Below are 10,876 nucleotides of genomic sequence, written 5' to 3' on the forward strand. Positions count from 1 at the left end.
CTCTCCACAAAAGTTTCTCCAGCCTTTCATCATGTTGTTGCCTTGTATTTCCCCAGACTACGAGGTCATCTATGTAGACTCTGGTGCCTTCCAGCCCTTCGATCAGGGACTCCATTGCCCTGTGGAAGATCTCTGGTGCTGATTTAATTCCAAATGGGAGCCTCAAGAAACAGTAACGCCCAAATGGCGTGTTAAAGGTAGTGTACCTGCTGCTTTCTGGGTCTAGCCTCAGCTGCCAAAATCCATGTGATGCATCCAGTTTGCTAACAAACCTAGCTCCTGCCATTTCACTCATTATTTCCTCTCTCTTAGGGATCTGATAATGCTCTCTTTTAATATTTTCATTTAGATCTTTGGGATCAAGGCAGACTCTTAAGGCACCTGTATTCTTTTTCTTGACACAAGTGATAGAGTTCACCCAGTCTGTGGGCTCTTCCACTCGTTCAATGACACCCATTTGAGTCATTCTTTCAAGCTCTTTTTTCAAACTTGTCCGTAATGGAGCAGGCACTCTCCTTGGGGCATGCACCACAGGCACGGCATCATCCTTGAGCTGGATTTTGTAGGTGTAAGGCAATGTTCCATGTCCTTTGAAGACTGAAGGAAATTTACTGATAATGTCTGAACTTCCTTCATGCCCTTGGTGTTCCTGTCTTTTGCCTTGTTTGGCTTCTTTCATGGTGTCAGTATTAATCTGATAGATCCTCTTTACTAGTCCCAAGTCCTCAGATGTTTTATCTCCTAAAAGTGACTCGTGTCCATCAGGTACGATGGTGAACAAAATGTTATGCTGTTTGCCTTTTGCTGTCACTTTAAGTCTGCATCCTCCTTTTGTTTGTATTGGCTGGTTATTGTAGGCCCTCAGCGGCATGACTTTCTCTGTAAATCTTCTAGGCTTCTCAGTCAGTGCCTTGAATCCTTCTCGTTGATCAAGTTAGCTTTGGCCCCTGTGTCAATTTTAAATGTTACCAATGTCCCATTGACTAACAGTGGAGCAGTCCATTTATCATCTGTGACTGAACTAACACTTTGGCCAGTGTTATGTCTTGAAGACTGTGCATTGACATCTTCTTCATGTGACACCATCTTAATGAAAAATGTTTCACTTAGATCATCACTGTCATCTGTGTCTTCCTGCACAGTGTGTACTTTTTGTCCCTTGTTTTTGGAGAGACACATTTTTGCATAATGGTTTTGTCCTTTACATTTTGCACATTTTTTCCATATGCGGGACATTGTTTTGGTCTGTGTTTCTCTCCACATCTCTTGCAAGTGAACATTTCATTGTCACACGTTCTGTTTTTGTTGTCGTTGTTTTTGAATTTACTCCATGGCTTTCTTTTAATCAACACTACATTCACTGCCTCATTTTCCTGTTGCGCTGCTCCTTGAACAGGCTCTCTAAACGTCAGTACATGTTGTCGTGCTAGCTCACTGGCTTGACTTATCTTTATAGCACTTTCCAGCGTTAGTTCTGTTTCTCTCAACAGTTTCTCTCGGAGCTTCTTCTCATTAGTTCCAAACACTATTTGATCTCGTATCATAGAGTCTCTGAGATCACCAAAACTGCAGGACTGAGCTTTGATCTTGAGGTCTGTGAGAAAAGTATCAAATGACTCACCCTGATGCTGTAAGCGTGAGCGAAAGACGTATCTCTCGTATGTTTCATTTTTCTTTGACAGACAGTGCTCGTCAGATTTCTTCATGACTTCATCAAAGTTATCTTTGTCCTCGGGCTGAGCAAACACAAAAGTGTTGAAGACCTCTACTGCTTCTGTGCCGGCGATGGTGAGCAGCATGGCTATTTTCCTTTCATCTGCCCGTCGATCCACTCCGACAGCTGCAATATACAGTTTGAACTGCTGTTTGAAAGTCCTCCAACTTGCATCCACGTTTCCAGTCAGTTTCAACGGACTTGGCGGTTTTATTGCATCCATCTTGTTGCGTTGCTTCTTATAGAGATTGACAGACCATGTGACTTTCGTGCATTGCATGCCGTGAACTCGTGGCAAAACAATCCAAGTACCGCATCAAATGCAAGTATTTGCAGCACCGCAAAACGTTCATTCTCCGGTTCCAATACCTTCTTGCTTTTTCTTTGCCCCCCAAAAAGGTATGTACAAAACGAAGGAGAACAATGCCGGTCCGTACAAAGACAGACTCGATGAAAAGTCAAAGAAAAGATACGTGGAAAAAATCAAAGGAGTGAAAGGGTCAGACCCTCACGAGCACACAGAGGGACAAAAGACGTTAGTGTGCTGCCCAACTTTCACCACGCTCATATTTATAATCATACGGTTCTTGGAGTGAGTGCATACACTCATGAAGTTTAGTAACTTCCGGTCACTGCAACAAGCCCAGGTACAGTTTACCGACGGATGGGTGCAGGACCTTGAAATGCACCGTGTAGAACGAAAGACCATCGTACGTATCATAAGTTTACCAGTCTCACAAATCGTCGTCATAAATACACATTCGTTAACCGTTTATTAATATAACCTTTGAGCTCAACGGTAATTAATTAGTAGTAGAAATAATTTCTGGTAGCATTACAGAAATGTAGCAGTGACAATAATATTGTATGCTGTAATCGTACTGGACAATTAGTGATACAAAACAACTGTTTTATCCTGTGAATAAAAGTATATGTTTTTGTCAATGTACCATAATAACAGAAGCGAAACACAATATTGTGTCAGGACAATTCACTATTTATGCACAATAAACAAAGGAGCATAGCGCGACAATTTCTGTTCAGCGCCAGACTTGCTTGTAACCTATATCACCAATTATGTTAAGAAAAATGACGCATTAACTACAACAGCAGACTGACCTTTGTGGAAATGCTTGGAGCAGACTAACCTGTGAGCTGGAGTGTTCTGGGACGTTATATTTGGTCTTTGAATGGCTGCAATCCAGTCGCCTCTTTGTTACTTCGGAAACACGGCTCGAACAATTTCTCTTCAACGATGTAATCTGATAACAACCGATCTCTTTACCCGTCGGCTTCCCGTGGCTGTCATGCGACCGGCTATTGCAGTTAATAATACAACAGCTTCTTGCCATTTTTGTGTTTCTTTTTATCGCTGTATAACTGATTTCAATTGAAAGCCTGCGTGGGCTAGTACCTCTTGCCACGAGTTCCCAGAATTCTTTGCGGTTCTACCCCTGAATGACGTCACGTTTTCAATCTCTATTCTTAACCCGTCTCCTGGTACCATGTAATGTTCTTATTCCTCTATGAATAAAACATCAAGAATTGCTCCTGGTGCTAGCTTCAGCTAGCTGTTTATTATTCTTTCTACAACGATCGCTTCTTCTTCTATTCTGTATATCTTATTGATTCCAGAGCGCCCCCTGTGGGTAGCTTCAACAATAGCAACTATCATTACAAAGGTCACAAATGATCTTCTTCTTGATACATGCTTCCCCTAGGCAGCATCACTAGAAGACATAGCATACATTTACACCGCTATGCAGACGATGCACTGCGGGTTTCTTCTTCACTCACTATGTGTTACCTCTCTGCATTGAATCATATCTGTTATTAATCTCTGTCTCTCTTCCACAGCATGTCTTTATCCTGTCTTCCTTCTCTCACCCCAACCAATCACAGCAGATGGCCCCGCCCCTCCCTGAGCCTGGTTCTGCTGGAGGTTTCTTCCTATTAAAAGGGAGTTTTTCCTTCCCACTGTCGCCAAAGTGCTGCTCATAGGGGTCATATGATAGTTTTTCTCTGTATCTATTATTGTGGGGTCTGCCTTACAATATAAAGCTTCTTGAGGCGACTGTTGTTGTGATTTGGCGCTGTGTTAATAACATTTAAACTGAATTGAATAAATCACTTAAACAGAAGCTGTGCAACAGAGTGAAGCAGTCTAAAATATGTCAAACAGCAGTTTAAATTTCAAATGTTTTATAATAAGACAAAACTATAAACTCACTCTAACTAACTGAAGCCTTTCATTGACCAAACAAACACATCGGTCCTCTCTGTGCACACACACTGCTGCTGTCAGTGTGTTTGTATGTAACAAAATCAAAGTGCAGACATGCGTTTGTGACTCTGTCACCGAGCTAACAGCCGATCACTCGGCATGTTTGTACTGTCGGCTCATGTTGCCTTCATGTTCCCAGGAGCACTCAGCTGACGACATCTAAAGACCTGCAGGCCGTTCGAGTCACATCTTCCTTAAACTAACAGCGTTTCATAAAGAGAACATCACAGCAGCAGCAGACACGGTGGTGTGATGGTCTGTGCTGCTCTGCTGCTTCAGGACAACTCGCTGTAACTGAGGGAATTCTGCTCTCTACCAGAAAACCCTGAAGGCAGCAGGACAATGATCAGGTCCTGCAGCACGTCCCCCTCCGATTGGCTCAAAGAACAAAATGAAGTTTTGGAAGTCTGGAATAAACGGCCTCAAAGGGGAGCCAAACCAGTACGATATGATCCAGGTGTAACAAAGATTTACAGGTGTGCGCGCTGATCTGTGTGTAACGTCTGAGGACTCACAAATGTGTTCATCCAAAGCCGAGTAAATTCAGACCTTTACAGTTAATGAAGTTCAGATCGTTAGCTTCAATAACGGCTCACAGATCCACAAACGTGAGCTGCGCTCAGGTCACGCTCTGTGTGGATCAGATCTGAAGGAGGAGGGCGGAGCGTCGTCCTCGGGGAACATTCTGGTTTCTGTGTCATTCCTTCGTGCCGATCCAGTTTGTACCACAAGGTGGCGTCAGTGTTAGTGGGTCATCTTGTATTTACAGGACATTGTGGGAATATGAAAAAGAAATCAAAATAAACCGCGGGTGGGGGTTGCGCGCGCTCTGCAGCTGAAAATGCTTTCGGGTGCGCGCGCTCTCCTCTTCGCATGCGCAGGCTGGCGGCGCACGTCTCCATCCAGCAGTGCGCAGTAATTGAAATGGCGCATTTGGCCGCGGGCGGGTAATGCGTGATGGGACGCGTCATTCGGGAGGGGGCGGGACCTGCGGGATCTCACCGTGCGCGCGCTGCCTCGGTGGGGTCGGGACTGTGACCTGGCCCCGGGGGGTCTGCGGGGCCCCGGGTGCTCTTCTGTCGGCCCTCCTCTCTGCTCCTCCTCAGTCTCTCCGGGACCGCAGCCCTGCCGCCGGGACGGAGCTCTCTCTCACGCCGCCCTCCATGTCCTCCGTGTCGGTCTCCTCTCAGGTGAGTGAGCGGGACGGGAGGGGGGCACAGGTGCTGCTGTGAGGCTCATTTATAAAGTTTTCGAGTTTATGACGTAAAACTAGAAATTCAGACGCGTTTCGGGGGAAGACACGCCGAGCTGCTCCGTTCTCGCCGCCAGACTCCATTAAAAAAACGTCCGATTTAAGTGTTCCGGGGTCCCGGTGACAAACAGCCACCACACCACACACCGTCGTGTTTTCCGTTGATTTCGTAGCACATTCTTCACGTCGGCACAAACAAATATTCTGACATTACAGAATGTTTCAGCGCAGTCGGAACCTTTGCCGGTAGCGCGTCTGCTTTCTGGCCATCCTTTAACGGCTGCTCCGCCGCTGTGGACGGACGTTATCTCCGTTATTTGTGGTTAAAGATAAGGTTCTCCAGAATTAACAGAGGGGTCGGTGAGGGTTCGTATCCAGATTTCACCAGAAGCCCGCACAGTGTGGAGAGGAGACCTTCACACAGGTCAGGAGACACCTGGCTTCGTTGGATTTGCGAGGATACGTTAAATGTTGGGTTTTTCTAAAGGAGCCTGGCGTATGTTGGTTTAAGTGCGAAAGTGGAAGGGCTTGATGTTCCGAACCCTAAAGTTCAAACACGTGGCCTCACGTGCAGGTCAATTCTTTATTTCAGGGTTTGATGAAAACCACGGACTGATCTCACGTCTGTTATTTCCCGATATTTGAACGCACCACTGCAGACAGGCAGGTGGGGGCGGGGCCCTACGCTGGTGTGACCCGAGGCAATGTTCACCTTTCATGCTCCATAGCCCAGGGGGCGGAAGATAAGGTTCTTCAGCGGCAGCAGCCACCCCCCAGGACACCTCCCACCCCGGCTCGTTATAGATTTATCTGAACCAGAATAAAAATAATTGTAACAAAACTTATGCTTTGAGGGGGGAGGAGCCCCTGCCCCTTCATCAGCCGAGGTCAGAGGTCAGATTATAGATGTCGTTATTCTGAGAGCGCTCCATCGTCCTTGTCTTCCTCCTCCATCAGTTTGACTCTGCCTAGGTCAGAGAAACACTAGTTGGTGCTGTTCGTCTTCCAGCTGGCTCAGTAAACAGCAGCAGCAGAAGAAAACTAGGCATAGGTTTAACACGCAGCGAATCCCCTGCTGGTCGTGTAAGGCAGTGTTTCCCAACCTTTTGGAGCCACGGCACACCCCCAAACAAAAATGTCACAAAAAGCACATTGATCATTTCCCCCGCACTCCAGGCAGCGCAGAATTGACTCGGTTTGTCCCCAGTTTACCTTTTTTGCTTCCTTCTGACCACTGCTCATGCTGGGGCTTCACCTGGGTCGGAGTTTCCTCCAGGACCAGGTCACACTGACTACTTTTCCTTTGCAATTACTTATCTATTGCTGTTACGCGCTGTGTCATCTCACAGCATGACTATTATGTCATTTCTTTGTCTTCTTCTTTTTTACTGGCAGTTGGCGACCCATTGAATTAGAGCAGGTAGTTGTACTGCCCTCTAGTGGAAGAGAATGTCATTGTTCTGCCCGTTACTCACGCTGGTTGCTTAGAGTACTAATCAGGTGGAACCAGATAATCTTCCACGGCTCACCTGATCATTTCTCACGGCACACCTATGTCCCGCGCCCCAGTGATTGGGAAACACTGGTGTAGGGGTACTGCCCATAGGCTGTACATAAAAGATGGAAGCTGCCACCTTACTTCACCTCTTGGTTCGTCGCTCTATGCAGTTCGAGCTGAGCGTTTTTGGCCTCGCCAGCTTGGAGTAGGGTTTTAACTTGACCCACAGGTCAGGATTTGAAGGGGCGGAGCCAGGGTTTAAAGGAGGTGGAGCTATAACAACTAATTCCCGACTGTATCAGATAAAGAAGGATTATTTTGAGCTGTGAATTATGCAAAGCTGCTGAAACAATCACTTAAGCGTTTTAAACTCAGCAGGACACACCTGGGTAAATCCAGGTGAAGCCTCTTCAAAATAAAACCGGTGTGTTCTGAATTTTGACCTGCTGTTATTTGTGATAGGAGGGACGGAGCTTGTCCAGGATGTCTCTGAGCCACTCACCTGTGTCGCCCATGACGACCCAAGGTATCCCGTCGCCCGCCCAGCTCACCAAGGCCAACGCCCCTGTCCACATCGATGTGGGCGGGCACATGTACACCAGCAGCCTGGCGACGCTCACCAAGTTCCCGGAGTCCAGGTGAGAGACATGAGCCTGGGGGAATACCTGGGCATGCAAGTATGTTTACTGAAGTGAGGTGAGGTTTCCAGGTCAGTAAACACAACCAGAGTTCATACATAAGGCGCACGGGATTATAAGGGGCTCTGTCGACTTTCAGAAAAATCAAAGGGTTGATTTTAAGTGTGCCGTATTTTCCAAACAACACGGTAATAACGACGGCCCGCTAGCATGCGCTACCAAAAATAGTGCTTTGTTGTGTATCTGACAGACGAAAGCTAAACCAGTTCCACACCAGTGAAGCTGCAGCATTTTTACAAACCAGTTCAGGTTCATCGTTTCATTCAACGATCCGCTTTCACTCTCCTCATTCTCCATCGCCGCCATGTGCGTATGAAAACAAAGGCACTGCACATGCACGTTTTACCCATATTCTATCGCCATGTTTCATTTTCTTATTGTTGCCCAACGTTATACCGGTAGTACCGTGAGCGGTATGATATGGCCCAGCCCTAACACCCACACAAGTGTGTCTGAGTCAGGCCAGTACCAGCAGGTATCTACAGCCAATCAGGCTCTGATGTGGAGTCTTTCTCCATTACCTGTATCCACCCACAGCCCAACCATCAAAAACACAATGGTTTCACTTCCTGCTTTAAAAAAATAATCATGGCCTGAAACAAAAACAGCCATAATAACGTGATTAATGCTAATGTGTGTGTGCTGTATGCTAATATTACTCTGTGGTATAAAATATTAACATTAGAATGAGAAACAGACCCATGGCGGGGCCTTCCCCTAATTATTAAGTTAAAGATGAAAAGGAGCATTTAATGGTGATGCGATGAATACAAACACCTGCAGCTGTTTAATGGCGGGAACAGGGAGTTTAATGATGGCGTGTTTGATCGCTCTTTGCTGTACCCGACCAAAGAGAGCGAGAGAAGGACAGAGGAGGCGACGAGGAGGCGAAGCTGATAAGAGGAGGAGGAGAAGAGATTCAGCCTGCAGAGACTCCACAAGAGCCTGACCACGGCTCAGAAATCCTCCAGCACACGTTACATGATCCTCCTCACTGAGCATGCTCAGACTGGGCTGGCTGTAGTGGATGGTAGAGCAGATCAGCTACTGACTGGAAGGTCGGTGGTTCGATCCTTGGCTTCCCCCAGTCTGCATGCCAAATATCCTCGGGCAAGATACTGACCCCAAGCTGCGTCCATTGGAGTGTGAACGTTGGTTAGATTGGGTGCATGTGGCGTGTTGTATAGAGCGCTTTGAGGACTCTGGCAGAGAGCGCTCTATAAGAATCAGTCCATTTACCATTACTCCTCCTCCTCACCCAGCACGCGCGGACTCCTCCTCCTCCTCCTCCTCATCATCCTCATCATCCCCATCATCATCATCATCATCATCATCATCATCCTCCTCCTCACCCAGCACGCGCATGGCTGCATGTTGTTGACCTTTGACCTCGGGCAGTCTGACATCAGACCGTGACCCCGGCTCGTGTCTCTGCAGGATCAGCCGGCTGTTCAGCGGTGCAGAGCCCATCGTGTTGGACAGTCTGAAGCAGCACTACTTCATCGACCGGGACGGCGACATCTTCCGCTACATCCTTAGTTTCCTGCGCACCTGCAAGCTGCTGCTTCCTGAAGACTTCCAGGTGAGCCCCTGCAGCAGCCAGCACAGGTGAACGCCTGTTCACGGTTCAGACCAGTTGCATTACTGATGATCTTTATATGGCTGCCCATCCGTGAGCCTGGGTCTTCCTGTTAAAAGGGAATTTTTCCACAGGCAGCGGTCCGCTTGTTGATTTCCTGTTATTGTGCGACCCTCAGCCTGAAGTATGAAGCTCGCTGAGGCACACGTGTGATTTGGTGCTACATTAACAAACCTGTAGCTGTATAACCCGTGAGCTTGGGCCAATCAGTGACCAGCAGAGCGTGAGAGGATCACATGCTGAGCAGAATCTAAATAAACTAAACCGAGACAACCGGCACGCGGTTTAGTTTATTTAGATTTCAGTTTCCATGGAAACAGCTAATGTTTATTTTACTTTCATGGTCAAATTTCACAAATGGGTAAAACAAACTCTGAGGAGACGTGAAGAGTTTGACTCAGAGATGATTGGTTCATACTGAGACTCGTTTTAGCTCGGACTCTGCGGCGGCGCAGACGAGTGTCTTTTACTAAATGAAAGCAGGAGGTGTGTGTTAGCAGCATACTGTTTCCTCTGATCTGTGTGTGTTGTTACTGAGACACCCGGCTCACAGTGAGTCAGACGGCCCGCGGACACACTGCCGCTTTACATAAACACACCCACCCCCACTTCCACCGGGGGGGGGCTTCGATGCAGCAGGACGCCTGAGGCAGTGAGGGGAAAAACCACAAACCTCCATCTGAGTGTCAGACAGAGAAAATCAGAGGCAAGAGAATTAAGTGTGCTCGGGTTTTCAGAATAAAAGCACCAGTACAGCAGGAAGTGAAGGTCAGGAGAGTTGTCTTTTTTAAAGGGAAATAGGAAGGAAAGAATTAAAGGAAAGAAGAATTGGAGAGAGGATGTGATGTGGAGCTCCTCGTGCTGCTGGGATTCTTCTCTGTGATTGGTAGATTGATCCTACATGCTCCAGCTGTTGATCTGACAGTTTTCAAATACCACGCAGGAAACAGGTCGTCCATCACGAGGTCATGTAATCAGGCTGATCTGTAATTAGCTTATTATTTATATTGATCAGCTGATCGTTGTCATGTGACTCTGTCCTCAGGACTTGCCCCAGCTGTACGAGGAGGCTCGGTACTACCAGCTGACTCCGATGGTGCGCGAGCTGGAGCGCTGGCAGGCGGAGCGCGAGGCCCAGCGGACGGCGCCCTGCGAGTGTCTGGTGGTCCGCGTCACACCTGACCTGGGCGAGAGGATCGCGCTGAGCGGCGAGAAGGTCCTCATCGAGGAAATCTTCCCCGAGACCGGAGACGTGATGTGCAACTCTGTGAACGCCGGCTGGAACCAGGACCCAACCCATGTCATCCGTTTCCCTCTGAACGGGTACCTGAGGCTCAACTCTGTGCAGGTGAGTCCGCTCGCATCGCCAAACGTTCTCCACACGCCAGGAGCCGAGGAGAGGCGGGTCTCATCTGTGCCTCCGTGTCTCCCTGCAGGTCCTCGAGCGCCTCTTCCTGAAGGGCTTCGAAATCAAGGCGTCCTGCGGCGGCGGCGTCGACTCGTCCCAGTTCAGCGAGTACGTGCTGTGTCGCGACCTGCAGCACAGCCAGTCCGTCATCAGCACGCCAATCCGGATTAAGCAAGAGCCTCTGGACTAAAGAGCAGCGGTGACCGTGTCACCTGAGCACGCCGAGCACACCTGGAGCGGAGGCCTCAGGAGGCGGAGCTTGGCTGCCGTGTACATAATGGTTTTTCTAAGTGTCATTACATTTTTATAAAGTGCTGTTTGTATATTTAATGTGTTTGTAGCTCAGCTGTTGTTCTCATAAAAAGAAACCACACAAAGCTCCG

General features: G+C 47.9%; 1 protein-coding gene across 1 annotated transcript; it reads left to right on the plus strand.

The window, feature by feature from the left end:
• The first annotated feature begins 4,948 nt into the window (after positions 1-4,948).
• LOC101477828 (BTB/POZ domain-containing protein kctd15) lies at positions 4,949-10,875 on the plus strand. The gene is made up of 5 exons (XM_004571526.5): positions 4,949-5,188; positions 7,211-7,386; positions 8,884-9,028; positions 10,131-10,433; positions 10,522-10,875. Exons 1-5 carry the CDS (start codon positions 4,949-4,951, stop codon positions 10,681-10,683), a joined length of 1,026 nt encoding a protein of 341 aa, XP_004571583.1. The 3' UTR covers positions 10,684-10,875.
• The last annotated feature ends 1 nt before the right edge of the window (position 10,876 follows it).

The sequence above is a fragment of the Maylandia zebra genome, linkage group LG7 (assembly GCF_041146795.1).
Source record: "Maylandia zebra isolate NMK-2024a linkage group LG7, Mzebra_GT3a, whole genome shotgun sequence".
Taxonomy (NCBI): domain Eukaryota; kingdom Metazoa; phylum Chordata; class Actinopteri; order Cichliformes; family Cichlidae; genus Maylandia; species Maylandia zebra.

Excerpts from the sequence above, each read along its gene's own strand:
- LOC101477828 (XM_004571526.5), top strand. The coding sequence starts at position 4,949 with ATGCGTGATGGGACGCGTCATTCGGGAGGGGGCGGGACCTGCGGGATC. Across the intron at positions 7,387-8,883 it reads ACCAAGTTCCCGGAGTCCAG|GATCAGCCGGCTGTTCAGCG; the intron begins GTGAGAGACATG and ends GTGTCTCTGCAG. Across the intron at positions 10,434-10,521 it reads TGAGGCTCAACTCTGTGCAG|GTCCTCGAGCGCCTCTTCCT; the intron begins GTGAGTCCGCTC and ends GTCTCCCTGCAG.